Raw genomic sequence first — 17,118 nt, 5'->3', positions numbered from 1 at the left:
TCCATTTTCATTCAGTGACTCCAGATTTAAATCTGTTGTGGACTTTTAAAGTCTTTCATCAAGTCTTCTTGTAATTTGACCCTTGATGTTCAGTTCTGGCCTAACAACAATAATATATAATTTAGGGAAAAATATGCAGCCCAGCAACCCAGCACTGGAAGCTAAGATAGAGAAAACCTCCACGGCCAACATGTATTTTCCTTTGGTGCTCAGATAGGTTAAGAAAAAGGTCAACCAAACACTACAAAAGACCAGCATGCTGAAGGTGATGAACTTGGCTTCATTGAAACTATCCGGTAACTTCCTGCCTAAGAAAGCCACAGTGAAGCTCACAATGGCGAGGGTTCCCATGTAAATCAAGACACAGTAGAACATCATGACAGACCCTTCATTACATTTTAGAATAACTTCTTCAGACACTGAGTGCATGTCAAAGTCTGGGAATGGAGGAGAAGTGATTAACCACACTGTACAAATAGTGGTTTGAATAAAGGAACAAGACAGAACAATGGAGCTACCCAATTGTTTTCCCACCCAGTTTCTCATCCCGGAGCCTGGTTTGGTCGCGATGAAGGCTAGCACCACAATGACGGTCTTGGCCAACACACACGAAACAGCCACTGAGAAGATGATGCCAAAAACAGGTTGTTGAAGGAGACACGACAGCTTCTTAGGTCGACCGATGAAAAGCAAAACACAAAGGAAGCAGAGCAGGAGGGAGATGAGGAGAATGTAGGAGAGATTCCGGTTGTTGGCTTTGACTATTGGAGTATCCCGGTTCTTAATGAAGATCCCAAGTACCAAAGCTGTCATAAAAGAGAAGCAAAGTGCAGAACTGGCCAAACTGATCCCTAAAGGTTCCTCATAAGACAAGAAACTTATACGTTTTTCCAGGCATAAGTTATGATTTGTGTTTGGATACCGATCTTCTGGGCACTGAAAACAGTAATTGGCATCTGAAAAAGAAATGTGGGCATACATTAAGAGCATGCAAAAAACACTGACCAAAGGTGGTGAATATATTCCAAATGCACTCAAATTATGTCACACTAAGACATTGGTTGAACTTCTGTATGAAACCCCAACAGGAGCACCAGCACCCTGCTTTATCATCAGCCTTTCAGGTACCCCATTGACCATTTATGCACTGGGAACTTCACTACACTACCCCAGCTCCCATGCAGGAGCACAACTCGAGAGCAGATGAGGCACACCGGGCCAAATGCTTCCTTGTGTGGGTGCAGGAAGAGGTGGGGTAACCTGCCTCAACTAAAACTGCAGCCTGCAGCCCGGCATGAAACCTCCAGTGCATAAATGGTCATTGTGACTCAAATGCAAATTTGTGTTTGCTGCCAGGCATGCTAAATGTGGAAGCTAGAGTGTGTCTTCTCTCCGTTAACCTTTGACAAGCTTAGTTTCATTCCACAAGGACGGATCCTTCAACATAGTTATCAATCCCCATAGATAAAGACTGTTTGGACCAAGTTGGCATGCTTGGACTTTCCCCCACACTCTGTTTTGAAAATGGGATACCAGCAGAAGCAGCAAGACCAACAAGGAAGACAGGCTAAGTCTCTGTGGTCCAAGGAAGGTAGAAACTTTAGAACATATTCTCCATTGTCCTGTGAACTCCCAATATCCCAAGTATTTTGGGAATTTTGGAGTTCAGCTATTTTGGTTGCCATAAGCTTATATATCCACCTGAAATATATCTGCCTGAAATAAAAGTTAAGGTGATTTTCATATATTTTTTTCAGCTCGGATTAGCTGAATGTATAACTGTATCATAGATACATGTATAATATTTTTACAGTGGCCTGTACATATTTTCCTATGGATTACATAGGGCTGCAAAATGGAAATCACAACACTGAATGTGTAGCATGCAATGATGGCTTTTTTTTAAGTCAAGGTAATGAATGATACAGGAACAGCACAGTTCATATAAGGCTTCCTCCTGGATCAACTAAACCTTATCACTGAAAATGTCTTTAAGTTTCATAAATTAGAAATAAGTAATGCTTACCTCTTATCCGAGGATCTCATAATTGTATTCATTACCATCCAGTCATCTGTTCTAGTAGACATATAGCGTACAAAACCACACCAGAGAAAGCCAGCATGGTATAGTGGTTAGGAGTGCGGGCTTCTAATCTGGTGAGTCAGGTTTGATTCCGCACTCCCCCACGTGCAACCAGCTGGGTGACCTTGGGCTCACCTCAGCACTGATAGAACTGTTCTGAGCAAGCAGTAATATCAGGGCTCCCTCAGCCTCACCTCCCTCAATAAAAGAGTGCCTGTTGTGGCGAGAGGAAAGGGAAGGTGAATGGAAGCCCCTTTTTAGACTCCTTTGGGTAAAGAAAAGCAGCATATAAGAATCAATTCTTCTTCTTCTTCTTCTTCTTCTTCTTCTTCTTCTTCTTCTTCTTCTCTTTCTCTTTCTCTTTCTCTTTCTCTTTCTCTTTCTCCTTCAACACCACAGATTGTAACACCCTGTTTACCAGCCACCACTGGAAAGAGAATGGAAACCAGGTCTCTTGGCTATTGTTCTGATTTCTTAAATGAAAACAAAACTTTCCCTCCAGCTCTAGTTTTCTAAATCATCTTGAATTATTTTCCCCCAAAATCCTAATATTCAAAAAGCAATAATATACTCAGGCTTTAACAATCAGAAAGATCCAGAATTAAAATGGTTGATTATGAGAACTGTTGTTAGGAGAAGAAAAAAAGGAATATTATATACAGTCCTTACCTTCCATGTATGAAATCTTCCCTTCTGGACATGAAAGGCAATCATAGCAGCAAAATTGCTTCCCTTCCTTCCTTTCCTTACTGTAGCCTGAAAGACATCTGCCATTGCAGAGAGAAAGGGGCTGCACCTGTCCAGAAATGAAGTCAGGTATTGTTGGTTTTTTTTAACATTTAAGAAATATGTTTCAGGAGTTTGCATTGCACTGGTCAAACATGCATGCAATTAGCAGGTTTCCACTGTCATGAAATAACATTTCTTTTGGAGATCATTTGATGTACAATGAGCTATTTCAATGCCTTCAACTAGAAGACAGATTTCCACATATTATATAGTTCCTAATAAAACATAACTGCTGCCACTATTTATGGAAATCCTCTCTCAGGCCATTGCCTCTCTCATTGTAGCAACCCTGGACAGCTTTGGTGGTCTCCCAACCAGTGACTGTCCAGGGCTGTCTCTGCTTAGCTTCTAAGAATTAATGCAATTCAGTTAGCATTTGCCATACACAAGACTTTCAAATCCTATTGACTTCAGTTGAAATTCAGTCCCACTGTTTGTAATATAACTTACTCCTAGATAAAGGAATATTTATGTACAATAACTACGTTGTTTAAGGTGGCATATGTTCAAAATTGTGCAGTATGATGGTTTCAAATGAGAAAATGAGAATGGATGGAATTTATCAGAACACAGAAGCAGAACTGTTCCAGACTTTGAGCTAGGAACCATTAATGGAACACCGGAAAACTAAAACAATATGTCCTGAAAACCATAGAGAACCTACCTGGTTAAACACGTGGGGCCAAATGATTCTGTCTTCATGAATGGTGAACATTTTGTCTTCGGGAGCTTTGGGGTCAACCCTTCCAACTTTGGCTCTCAAAAAGGACTCATTAGGAAATGTGACCCAGTTGATGATATCAAATCCAGCTGTCAGCTCCACATTATCATCAAAGGCAATTGGGTCCCCAGCACTATTGTTGAATGAGACGCTTTTCAAATATTCATGGAGCTGGAGTTGTAAAAAAGAAATACTTTAACACATTACCTGAGAATACTGGCTTGTAATCCATTAAGAAATGTAGAGAAACTTATAGAGGAACTGGCAAAATAGTGAAGTACAAGATTTCTGAAAAGTCCTGGTTTCAAAGAAACAGTGAGAATAATGGGGGGGGGGAGTTGAGTGAATGTAAGCACTAAAAGGTTGTGAAACAGATGTTTAATTGCTAAAAATGCCTGCTTTTGAACCAAGGATGCCTTGTGCAGTCTGGGATATCTTGTACATCAATTCTGACTGTCTGATTTCCAATTCTGGTGAACATCCCTACATTTAAGTGCCATCTAAGCGTTACCTGCCATGGCTGTTGATTCCAAAGCATTTTTCTCTCTCCATCTGCCTGTACTCTGTGTTTGAGCTTGGACGAATGTACAGCATGTAATGCATGTGCCAACACATATGCAGCTATGTAAATGCTGTAGCTGTGGGCAGTCATGCTCATTTCGAAGACAGACCCAGGAAGACTCTCCAGCTTCTCCTTCCCAGTACAGATGTCTTCATGGGTCCTTGCTTCTGTGGTACTGGGGAGTGTACAACCAAAGGCATGTTTCCAGAAGTCCCCAATGAAGCCATCCCCTTTTTCAGAGGCAGGGTCTCTTGCCCGAAGAAACTGATCAAATCCTGATACCTCCATGGAGGGAACAGCAAAGGATAAAGCACCATGGATGAAGGCTAAATCCCAAGTCCTTTGATTTTTAGTGGACATGAAATCCATCTGGGCTGTCAGAATCCAGACTTTGGCTTTTGTCCTCATGGGTATCTCCTTAAATTCTGCAAGCCTCAGAAACAATCGCAAAATTATCATGGTTTGAATTTCACCATATACCACCACTGCTTTGGTTGTACTCCCCATAACAAGTTTTGATAAGTCATTGTTTTGTACAACCATTTCAGAAAAAGAATTAGAAAAAGTGATTGACGGAAAATGTGTTATGAAATCAAAGCAGATACCATGCTTGGAAAAATCAGGAAGCACTTTGTGCACAAATCGCTGCCCATGTTCATTATCCACGTAGAGCACCCCAATCCATATCCATCTGAAATAAAGTAGTAATCTCATCATCGCCATGTACTGATTGGTCCAACTGGGGAACATCTTGTAGAGGAAAACGGCTTCGTTTTTGTTGTTCATCACTGGAGCAGAGCCATAGAGGAGCTAAAGGAAATAAAAGATACAGCATGGAATTATTTCTAAATAAAAGAATCTCCTGGGTTGGTGGTGGTGTCAGAGATCAATAAATCATTAATTAATTAAATACATTTATAGCCTGCCTTCCTACAAAGACTCAAGGTGGGTTACATGATATACATTTCAAATTTTAAAACTTTCTACTGATATCCGGATTGCACTCTTTGCATTCATGATTTCATGTCTTTAGCATGTAAATAAAGTTGGAAGACAGCATGGTCTAGCCCAATCTCATTAGGTCTCAGAAGTTAAACCAAGTCAAAATTTCGATGGGAGACCACCAAAGATAACTCTGCAAAGGAATGCACTGGCAAATTATCTCTGCCTCTCCCTGGTCTTGAAAGCTCTTTACATGGATAGCCAAGAATTGATTATAACTTAATGGAACTATGGTAGTATGTACATTGCCTTTTAAGTGTTCTATTCTTTTCAAATCTAACAGTATTCATTACAATGGTAATGCAAGAAGAGCTGTACCTCTGAATTACAATTATTAAGACAAGAATCAATGTCTTTTCTAAGGAACTAAAACCAATATTTGAACATTGTCATATTCCTATCTGGACACTGAACATGTATTTTCTGGTGGAAACAGGAAGAATATGTTTGCATAATTCTAAGTGGAAGATAAATTCTGGTCTGTTGGGTAGCCATGATGTCCTGAAGCAGAAGAACAAAGTTTGAGTCCAGTGGCAACTTTATGACCAGGGCAACTTTATTCAACAAGTGTACACATGAAAGCTTACACCTGGAACAAAATGTATTGGTCATAAAGATGTTACAGGACTCAATCTCAGATTAAGGTTCTGTATCTTGTTACATTGTATGAAATTAGGAGCAATGTTATCTGCGAACCAAACCATCGCCTATTGTACCTTCTTCTTGTAGAAGAAGAAGAGTTGGTGCTTTTATGCTGCTTTTCTCTACCAGAAGGAGTCTCAAAGTGGCTTACAATTGCCTTCCCTTTCTTCTCCCCCTCCTATTCTTTCTCCACGGAATTTTTTTTTTCAGATAAGAAAGATAAACATGACAACTGAACCATTAAGTTTCTCACAAAAGAAGTTCTGCCTTTAAAAAAAAAAAGGAAAATGAGGGTAAAGAAATCTAGAAGTGCTGCTTATGGTGGAATGGTGTACTTATGGCAAACCCTCTTGGGGCTTTTGAGGCAAGAGACAAACTGAGGAGGTTTGCCACTGCCTGACCCTAGATTTCCTTGGTGGTCTCCCATCCAAGTACAAGCCAGAACCAAATGGGCTTAAGTGTCAAAATCTGACTAGCCTAAGTCTAAAAAGAGTTATCAAAACACATGCACTGCAATCAGTTTATCAGAAATTGAGGGACTTCAGTGTAAAACCACTCCTGAAGCAAAAGAAATGTGAGTTTGTTGTAAAGAAAAATGCGGCCATCTTACCTGTGGAATCTTGTAAATGTTCAGAATGTCTGCCATGTAGAGGCAGAAGTTTGACTTTGGTCCTCCCAAAACTGCTACTATGTTGTTCTGGTTGTCACATTTGTAGTTTGGAAGGAACCTCTTTTTTCTGGAGAGAAGTTCCATTGCTGCGTGATAAGTAGAGCTTGGTCTAATATAGTTATTATAGATGTTGATGCCAAGAGTGACATTGGGTAAGAGATTTGGATTTTCATTGATCTCCTTTACTGCAAACACCAAAGCCAGGATGTTCTGGTAAAGCTGAAGGAATACTCTGAAACGAGAGAGATATGGTACATCACAATAAGTTCACTTCTGAAGATTGCATTTAATGCACTTTAGTGAAACATCAATGTACTAAATACATTGAAAACAAATTTCGCAGCCCAATGGCCTGACAACTATGAGGGGTCCTGGACATGGAACTACTGATTTCTCTAAAAGGCAGTTTTAGCAGTGAATTGGTTTTGACAGGCAGTACATTCACAAAGACCTTCTGATGTTTATTGCAGTATCATTCCGAGGGTATGTATTATCTTATGCCCTCTATGTGTGACAGAAATATCTGATAAATTTGAAAGGAAGCTATCAAATAAGGATGCTTACATTTCAGACACAGGTACATACACGGAATCAGATCTTTGGTCCATCAAAGTATGTCAACGGACCAAGGAGGAGGAGAGCTCCCCTTTACTGGTGATCTTTAAATAGCTGGATATATATGACCATGGATGCTTAAGGTTGATGATTCATTCAACATGGGGTGTGACTAGATGGTGTGTATAGCCCTTTCAAACTCCATGAGCCTATGTTTATAGTAAGTATTTCATACTCAGATTGGCAGAAAATCTTCTAGACCACAGGCAGAGGTCTTCCATGTAACCTACTTGCAGATCTTTTAACTGAATCTGCCAGGGATCAAACCTGGGACCTTCTACATGCCAGGCATATGCTGTACCACTGAACCATAGCCCATCTTCTGGTTCAACTAACAAATGACACTAATCTCTGAAAGAGTATTCTGCAGATGGATCCCACCATTAAATCAAGAGCAAAATTTGAGATTCAACCCCCAAACCAACAAAAGTTTGCGGTATTTGTTCCCCCCCCCCTTTCCATCTATGCATTAGAACTCAGGAGATCCCATTGATTTTCTAAAGGAACACCTGTAATTTAAGACAAAGTGTCACAAGGAGGGAAACCATCAATATAATAGCAGAAATTAAACTTTCATGACAATAAAAAAACATAATAAAGCAATACTATGAAAAAAATACTTCTTACAAAAGTGAATCAGAGGAACTGGGAGAGGGAGGTGCTTCAAAAGAGAGAGCATCAGAGAACTGAAACACATTAGAAACAATCCCAGCAATGAGCAGGTCTCCTGATTGATAATACTTGTGAACAATAGGAAATGGGTGACTGATGGGGCACGGAAAATATGGAGATTTGCACACCACCTGCACCAGCGACACTAACATAGAAGCGACAAATAGAACCATCTTCCATGAAAACCTTTCATATAGTTCATCTATTCTTATGATATAGTTCAAGCATTCCTTAGTAGTATAACATGAGACCGAAGGCACACTTGACAGTCAGTACAATGTAAAATATCAGTGGACAGACAGCCTCTCTTTTTCTTGCTTTCCAGCTAGGGGTAGCAGAAGGAACAGTAATACCATTTCTCCCCTGTGGTCACTGGAACTCCCAAGGGATAGAGGGAGAAAAGTGGAAGTGATGATGATGAATTAACTGATTATAGGGAAGGTAATTGACCAACTCACCTGATAGATGGTCTGCAACTTCACAGAAGACAATATGTTGACTCCATTTTATTGACATGTTCCCTGAAACTTTTCTATGGGACACAGACTTGAAACAACTGAATTGTGATAAAGGCAACCTGGAAAACAAGGCCTTGTGAAGTGAATTTCTGGAGGCATCATCAAATCTTCTGAATTACCAACTAGGTCTGTTTCTAAGGTTGCCTAGAAACAGGTTTGAGGGGTTTGAGGGGGGAAGAGTCCTTGGAGCAGGAATTAAAAAAAAACAACTAGTCCATGCCTTAAAGAAGTTCTGACCATAGTCTTACTGGTGATTCTAGAATACACTGGAAACACTATAGTAAGATGAGTCCTTATTTTCTTTGATTTTTTTTCTCCTCGGAACAACCACCCACTCAGTTTCCACCCACCGATAAGATGAGCATCATTGGTGAGATCTCTCCTGCCATAAGCAGGCAAATGTGTACCCTACATGTTTCTGCAGTTGCCATGTCCCAGATGGGGGCACAAGATCCCCTAGTTTGGTTCCTTCCCTCTAGGACAATAGGGAAATGGAAGAATCCCCTCCTCCAAAAAAACAACAACCAAGAAGCTGGAAATAAATGCAATCTCAGTGGGTGACACTCTGATCTTTGGGCAAAACTACCTGGTTAGTAGCTAATTCTACCATGAAACATTTTTCCACACAAACCAGAATGCCACCCCAATGTACTGAATGTGCCTACATCAATTTCAACAAAATCAGAGCCCAGTGGACCAACAAAGATTTATTCAAGGTGTGAGCTTTGAAGTGCAAGCACTCTTCCTCAGACTATGAACTGACCATCATGACTGTGAGGATATAAAGCAAAGGTTAATTCTGTTCACTTAGTAAACTGTGTCCCAACATCCAAATACAGCCTGTTGTCAATTACACATCAATAAGAACACTCCTCAGCATAGCTGCCTCAAGAAAGATGGCAGTAGAGCAAGTGGATGTCATAGAATCATAGAATCATAGAATCATAGAGTCGGAAGGGGCCATACAGGCCATCTAGTCCAACCCCCTGCTCAACGCAGGATCAGCCCTAAGCATCCTAAAGCATCCAAGAAAAGTGTGGATCCAACCTTTGCTTGAAGACTGCCAGTGAGGGGAGCTCACCACCTCCTTAGGCAACCTATTCCACTGCTTCTGACTGTGAAAATGTCAAATTAGCATTTCTCAGTGGAGAATTAACTGAAGAAATCTACATGGATGTACCACCCGGGAGTGAACTTATGGATTATGGTTAAGTCAATGGGCATCAAAGAAGAAGAAGGAATTGGCTCTCCACTAGATACATCTTACATGCCCTTACCTGATGGACAAACACTGGATAACAAACAAGTCATACAGAGAAGCCATTGGAAAGTTGCTATACCTGAGTAATGTTACCAGACCGGACATTACAGCTGCAGTAGGGATCTTGAGCTGAAAGTTCAACTCTTCTGATCACTATGACTGGAATGCTGTAATAAAGATGGCAAAGTATCTCAAAAACAGCACAGACTTGAAGATATCACCATGTGCACAGCCACAACTAGTGGGATATATGGATGCAAACTGGCATGAAGTCAAGCTTGAAAAGCAGTCTACAAGCGGATATTTGTTCTTCTACGGTGGAAACCTGATCAACTGGACCAGTAAAAGACAGTATCTGATAGCTGGATCAACTGCAGAGGCAGAAGGCTGCAACTCTTGCAATGAACTCAAATGGATAATTGGTCTACTGAAGGACTTTGGCATAGATGAACCTAGGCCAGTCACAATGTATGAGGATAATGCAGCCTGTATCACAATGATGAAAGGCGCGAACATGAAGAATGGGACAAAGCATGTCGCAATCAAGATAGCAATAGCAAGAGAGAAGTTCAAAGAAGGACTTATTGATGTTGTGTATTGTGCTACTAACAATATGATTGCTGATGTGTTGACTAAACCATTAGATAAAAAGAGATTTGAGAATCTTAGACCATTTATACACTGGGAACTTCAATGTCTCAGCTCCCATGCAGGAGCACAAATTGGGGGCGGATGAGGTGCACCAGGCCAAATGTTCCCCCGTGTGGGTGCAGGAAGAGGTGGGGCAACCTGCCACAACTAAAACTCCAGTCTGCAGCTTGGCATGAAACCTCCAGTGCATAAACGGTCTTAGGGATGAGCTAGGATTGCTTGAAGTCAGTGGTTAACTCTTGAGAAAGGGTTTGTTGGACTTTTGTCTCTTAGCAAGAGCCAGCCACAGACGGTCAGTCAAAGGGTTAAACTGTTTGTTTAGAGTTGTTGCTAGTGGGGAAAGGCAGAGTGGGTCAAATGGTCTGTTCTAGATATGCAGATTTGTCTTGCTGTGGCCATTACCTGACTCAGCTTTGTCACATCCACAAGTTTAGGAGGAAGAGAAGCTTTCTACTTCCTCCCTTTGTTTGAGAGGAGCTCTGCTTTGGGCAGAGAGTCAGATACATCTTGAATCTTCACCATGTAACAGCTAAGGTGTAGAGCTCCTGAATGACCCTTAGGTAGCCATGTGTTTCTTGTTTTGTCTTCCATAAGGTGACCAGATTGTCCCACTTTTGGAGGGACATCTGGGGCACCTGGCAAACTGTACTTATGTTGAAATTAAAATATATATATTACAATACTATTTTTGCATTCTATGAGTTCTATGAATTTTTTTGCTGCTCCATAGAGGCCAAATTTTTAATCAAGAACCCCTCCCCCCCCATTCAAGGGTGTCCCGCTTTACCAATGTTAAAATCTGGTCACCTTAGTCTTCCAGTTTCCTCTACCCCGTTTAGCTAGCAAAATTGTCTTTTTATATACAGTACAACGGTCTCATCATTTAGACAACAACTATGCTAATTTTTATTACATTAACTCCTATTTTTTATGAACACAATGAAGAAGGATATGTTCCAATGTTTCTATTTGACCAGAGCTACAGGGGCACTTCCTTTCACCATAAAGAATTTTCTTGCATCGCCCTTAAAGTACAGCTGAGAGAAGGACATAGCAGCGAGCTAAAGTAAAGGCCCTCTGGTGACTAGGTACCTCAAGATTTGCTAAATAAGCCAAGGGAGCTGTGACATACCTATTGTTTTCACTAACAATGAAGGCAGAGCTATTTGCTAAATCATGTTGGCGTTCTATATCCACTACTCAAAACCTCACACCTTGAATAAATCTTTGTTGGTCTTAAAGGCGCTACTGGACTCTGATTTTGTTGTGCCTCTTCAGACCAACATGGCTACCCACTTGAATCTACATCACTTTGGCCCATTATGCACGGCCGCCGAAACGGCGATTTCGGGTCACATGGAAAACGCGGAGGGGGAAGACGCGACGCATACCGGTTATACACGGGGCGGGGCGCGACGGCGGCAAAACCCAGAGTAACCGATTATGCACGCGCCGATCCGGGCGCCACTTCTGGTTGCGCCCCGCTCACCCGGAAGCTGCGCTTTCTTCCGCGTTTCACTGACGCGGCTTTTTCGGCGGCATGCACCGAAGCTGCAGCCGGTTGCAGCCGGCTCCGTGCGTTATCCGTGATTTTAGTCGCCGCCATTCCACCCCGAATGTGCGCTAAAACCCCCGTGCATAATGGGTCTTTCAGGAGACATAACCACATCACATTTATATCTGGCTTCTTCCATCCCTATTCCTGGAAGGTTCACCCCATCCTGCGCTGGCTGGTCAGATGGACCTAGCACTCCTAAATGTTTCTAAAAGTGAAAATACTTCAACATTCACTGACACTTCAATTACCATGAAATATTACCCAAATACATATTAATCAACATTGCTCGGCTCCATAAAACAGCATCCAACTGTTCAACTCCAGGGAAGGAAAACAATTTGTTACACTCTTGAGAGATGGATGACCGAACAAAGAGAACAGAAAAGTAGGCTAATGAACTATCATGTTGGACCAAACTGACCTGAGGTTTAGTCATGAATATTTGTGAACATGGTAGAGGCCATTTTCCCACAGGGGTAATATAGCACTCCTCAACCATGTACTTGTTAAGCCATTTTCTAATGCAGAAGCAACAACAAGAAAGGACAAAAATGAGGTTGGCACTGAGATGCCACTATAGGCAGAGATAGCAGTAACAACAGAGATAGCAATGACAACAGCAATCTCTGTTGCGTTGTTAAATGGAACAGAGCAATAAAAATATTGAGCAATTTGCAGTTTTATTTCCTTTTTCACCCGGATTCTGGGTAGTAAAACTTTAATTGATCCTCAGAGGATTGTTGGATATTTTCAGAAAACACCCTTGGGTACCTTTAAGATATTATAATTCACAAATAATTTGGATTTATCAACATTACTGATTTTAAATTAAGACAAGTGGCAGCACCGCACTGTCTTTTAGAAAAGGTGCACCATTTCTGCGGAGGATAAGATTTCTCTAACCTTTCAACCTCCCTTAGAACAGCCTGATGGGGCACAGTGATAGCCGGTGTCTCTACTGAAGGAGTGAAAGAGGACCTAGGTTCAAATGGCTCAATAAAGAAGGAGACAAAGGTATCTGCAAACAAAGATTTTAATGTAATAAATGGAGTAAGTTTAGATATGTCAATATGTGTTTGCAAGGAATTATGGTCAAATTTTTGTACAGATCTTAAACCTAGCCCCATTATTTGTAATTCCTCCAAGGAATTAGAGAAAAGGTTAATAACTAGGGGGTACAAATAAAAATCTGAATCATTTTGAATTCTCTTGTCGCTAGATAATCTATTGTCTTTCAGTTAAAAAAACCGAGAAATCTGGCTGCCTGCCTTGGGGTCTGTTGAGACACCAGACTGCCTTGGGATACATTGGTTTTAAATCTGGAACATTTATTAAGTGTTATTTTGGAGCACTGCCCCTTGAAAAGCCTTGTGGGGCAAAGTGCATGTCAGGACACAACGATGTCTTCCATGTCTTCATCCTAGAAGAGAAAAAGAAACATACTCACACAGAAGATGTTATCTTTATATTAGAGTCTCAGAGAGAAGGGTTGAACCAACTCTTCTCCTTGGAATATGTTTTTGTTTTTCAGGTGCAGGGGCATCCGAAAGCTCATCTTCACTTTGAAATAGGACAATCCTGAAAAAAGCACTACCATTCTACTTCTACATGGAGAATTACCAAGCTCTACAGTACCAAACAATGAATAAGGTGTTGGATCCAAAAGTTCAGTTCTTTCAACAATGAAACCTTCCTCCAGCTTGTTCCTCCGGTAGAAGATTCTTTGGATCACAGGAAACTTCCAAGGTTAGAATGGATGCAAGCAATGACTGATAAATGCTACTTCTTTCACACTCTCAGAATAATTTATTTTCATTCTCCTTTCCCAAACCCATTTTTCACCCCTAGGAAATACGATGCACTAAAATATGGAAGAAGGTAATAAAACAATTGTGACTGAATTTATCCTTTTGGGATTTCAGAGTACTCCCTCCCTAGAAATTCTGTTTTTCATCGCCTTCTTCTTTGTATATGTACTAACGATTACAGGTAATTCCATAATAATTGCATTAGTACTGACTGATCACCACCTTCAATCACCCATGTATTTTTTCTTGAGTAACCTCTCATTCTTGGAACTCATGATCACTTCCACAGTCATGCCTAAGATGCTAGTAAATTTTATCACAGGGAAGAAGACTATTTCCTTTGTGGGCTGTCTGACACAGTCATTCTTCTATTTCCTCATGGGCTCTGCTGAATTCTTCAACCTAGCTGTTATGTCCTTTGACCGATATCTGGCAATATGTTACCCATTACGTTATGCTTCCATCATGAACAGCAAGGTCTGTTGCCTGCTTCTCTTGGGGTCATGGACTGGTGGCTTTTTGATTATTCTCGTTCCCAGCATTGTGACAGCTGGTCTGCCATTCTGCGGCCCAAACATTGTTGATCACTTCTTCTGTGACAGTGCCCCTCTGCTCAAACTTGTCTGTGCTGACACATCACTGGCTGAACTGGTTGACTTTGGGACCTCTTGCATACTGCTCTTGGGCTCCCTTCTGGTAACAGCTGTGTCCTATATTTATATTATTATTGCTGTCTTGAGGATTCCATCAGCAAAAGGGCAAAAGAAGGCCTTTTCAACATGTGTATCACATTTGACTGTGGTTACAATGTATTATGGGAGTTCTATTTTCATCTATGTCCGTCCTACCAAAGGGAATGTTCTGGATTTCAACAGAGTGGGCACTGTGTTGAATACAATGATGACTCCTATGCTCAATCCTTTCATATATAGTCTCAGAAATGAGAGAGTAAAGGATTCCTTGAGAACTATTCTCAGGAAGGCCATGTGTGAGCACAAAGTGCCATCAAGTCACAGCCAATGTATGGCAACCGCATAGGGTTTTCAAGACAGCTGAGAAGAAGCAGAGGCAGTTTGCCATTGTTTTCCTTGGTAGACTCCAATCCATATATTGACTCCGGCTACACAGCTCTAATGAGATTACACTATACTATACCAATCCAAAAAATGAAAAAAAAACCCACAAATGTTTGTGTGTGTTGTGCTTTTAAGTCACAGTTGGCTGCTGGTGAACCTAGCAAGGAGCTTTCAAGGCAAGTGAGAAGCTGAAGTGGTTTGCCATTGCCTTCTTCTGAGGAACCTTCCAAGAAGACCATAATTGTTCTACAAAAGAGGTCAGGATACCCAGGGCACAAGTCAACAGAAACTGAGCAAAATTATACTTCCAAATAATGTAGATAGAACTTATAAGCAATTTCAATAAGAAATATGGGATAGTGGGTAAAATATGGGATAACTGGGGAGACCTGGGATCCAATATCCACTATGCAATGGAGCTTTCTAAATAAGTTTGGGATAACGCTAGCTATTTCTCCAACTAGTACTGGCAGAGCTAATTATGAGTTGTGAACTGGGTCAGTTTAAAAGATACTGCTGTGTGTAATGTTGAAGTTCTTGTGAAAGATGCAGTTCCAGTCTTTTTAGAGAAACCAAACTGAAGGCCCAGATGGTGTATCTTGCTTTGTATTAATCAGAAAATACCATTTATGTGATATATTATTGTATGAGGCATTATGAAAGTGGTTTTTCTTTTTTTTTTTGGTATGCAAAACTTATGGATTGGATCCAACCAGCATTTTTAAACATGTAAAAAACAGTAAGAGATCTGTTTTGACCACCAGCTTCTCAGAGGCATAGCTGGAAAAAATATTTATATCCTTTGTTGAAATTCCACTTAAAGGAATTTAAGTTTTGTGGGGCCACATCCTTAATGGCTAGGTATGCATATGTACCAGCTTTAAAAACACACAAATAAACCAATTACATTTTAATTCTGTAATATAGTACTGGTATCTAATAACTTCATAAAAATGTATTCTAAAAGTGTCATTGCTATATCTGGTCCTCCATCCCTGTGTGTTGACTTTACTTGTTAGTGTGAAATGTTAGAATCCATTTTAATTTATTACTGGTATCTAGAAGAAGAAGAGTTGGTTCTTATATGCCGCTTTTCTCTACCTGGAAGAGGCTCAAAGCGGCTTACAGTCGCCTTCCCATTCCTCTCCCCACAACAGACACCCTATGGGGTGGGTGAGGCTGAGAGAGCGCTGATATCACTGCCCGGTCAGAACAGTTTTATCAGTGCTATGGCGAGCCCAAGGTCACCCAGCTGGTTGCAAGTGGGGGGGTGCAGAATCGAACCTGGCATGCCAGATTAGAAGTCCGCACTCCTAACCACTACACCAAACTGGCTCTGATAACTTCATAACAATATATTCAAAAAGTGCCATTGCTATATCTGGTGTTCCAGCCCTTCATGTTGACTTAGAATCATATAATTGGAAGGTATCTCATGAGTCATCTAGTCCAACACCCTGCACTATTCAGGACACTCACAGCCCTATCACTCATCCACTGCAACCTGTCACCCCCTTAAGCCTTCACAGAATCAGCCACTCTGTCAGATGGCTACCCAGCCTCTGTTTAAAAATGTCCAAAGATGGAGAACATACCGCTCTAACTGTCAAGAACTTCTTCCTGATGTTTAGACAGAATTTCTTTTTAATTAATTTAATCCCATTGGTTCTGGTCCATCCCTTCGGGACAAGAGAGAACAACTCTGCTCCATCCTCTATATGGCAGTCTTTTAAATATTTGAAGATGGTTATCAAATCCCCTCTCAGTTGTCTCCTCTCCAGCCTAAACAGACCAAACTCCTCCAACCTTTCTTCATACGTTTTGGTCTCGAAACCACTCACCATCTTTGTTGTCCTACTCTGGACACGCTCTAGTTTGTCTACATCCCTCTTCAACTGGGGTGACCAAAACTGAGCACAGTACTCCAAGTGAGGCTGAACCAGAGCAAGGACTTCACTTGTTAGTGTGAAATATTAGATAGTTGGTTTAAATGAATCTGGGTGTAATCCAACTTGCTTTTCTGCAGATGAAAAAGGATGGAGAGGTCCCCTTGGAATGCTAAAAGTGCTACACTGAACCTCATTGGACCTGCATGAACCTAAGGAATTTATTTGTTTTGTTGTTTAAGGGTCTCATGGTGACTTACAACATTAAATCCTATAAGGAGAAAACAACATAAAGTTACTTTACCCTTCTGGATCGGGGTACATAAGACCAAATCATTTCTTTATTAACAGATATTATTTGGATTTGTCTCTGTGTATACTGGAAAGTGGATGGTAGAGTTAAAACGTACTGCAATATCCCATCCATCTAAATGTATTGGGTGTAGTGGTAAAGAACAGCAGCTTCTAATTTGGCAAGCTGGGTTTGATTCCCCACTCCTCCCCATGTAGCTAGCTGGGAGACTATGGGCCACTCAGAGCCCTGATAGTCTGTTCTCACAGAGCAGTCATGTTAGAGCTATCTCAGACCCATTCCACAGGAATG

The 17,118-nt window shown here is 41.0% G+C and overlaps 2 protein-coding genes across 2 annotated transcripts; one reads left to right on the top strand and one right to left on the bottom strand.

Moving 5' to 3' along the window:
• Positions 1–45: 45 nt before the first annotated feature.
• On the bottom strand, positions 46–9,640 carry LOC143825313 (vomeronasal type-2 receptor 26-like). The gene is made up of 6 exons (XM_077313337.1): positions 9,552–9,640; positions 6,410–6,701; positions 4,105–4,965; positions 3,537–3,764; positions 2,753–2,879; positions 46–956 (listed from the first exon to the last, which is right to left on the bottom strand). The coding sequence occupies exons 1-6, from the start codon at positions 9,638–9,640 to the stop codon at positions 46–48; spliced, it is 2,508 nt and encodes an 835-aa protein (XP_077169452.1).
• A 3,972-nt stretch (positions 9,641–13,612) lies between these two features.
• LOC143825312 (olfactory receptor 6M1-like) lies at positions 13,613–14,943 on the top strand. Its single transcript, XM_077313336.1, has 2 exons — positions 13,613–14,533; positions 14,863–14,943. Exons 1-2 carry the CDS (start codon positions 13,613–13,615, stop codon positions 14,941–14,943), a joined length of 1,002 nt encoding a protein of 333 aa, XP_077169451.1.
• The last annotated feature ends 2,175 nt before the right edge of the window (positions 14,944–17,118 follow it).

The sequence above is a fragment of the Paroedura picta genome, chromosome 16, assembly GCF_049243985.1.
Source record: "Paroedura picta isolate Pp20150507F chromosome 16, Ppicta_v3.0, whole genome shotgun sequence".
NCBI classification, from domain to species: Eukaryota; Metazoa; Chordata; class Lepidosauria; order Squamata; family Gekkonidae; genus Paroedura; species Paroedura picta.
Note: the sequence above shows the minus strand (reverse complement) of the source record. Positions and strands in the feature narration are given on the sequence as shown.

Coding starts and splice junctions, on each gene's coding strand:
- LOC143825313 (XM_077313337.1), bottom strand. CDS start 9,640: ATGTCCGGTCTGGTAACATTACTCAGGTATAGCAACTTTCCAATGGCT. Junction 4,966..6,409: donor ACATTTACAAGATTCCACAG/GTAAGATGGCCG, acceptor TATTTCCTTTAG/CTCCTCTATGGCTCTGCTCC. Junction 957..2,752: donor GAAGATTTCATACATGGAAG/GTAAGGACTGTA, acceptor TTTCTTTTTCAG/ATGCCAATTACTGTTTTCAG.
- LOC143825312 (XM_077313336.1), top strand. CDS start 13,613: ATGGAAGAAGGTAATAAAACAATTGTGACTGAATTTATCCTTTTGGGA. Junction 14,534..14,862: donor TGAGAACTATTCTCAGGAAG/GCCATGTGTGAG, acceptor CCTTCCAAGAAG/ACCATAATTGTTCTACAAAA.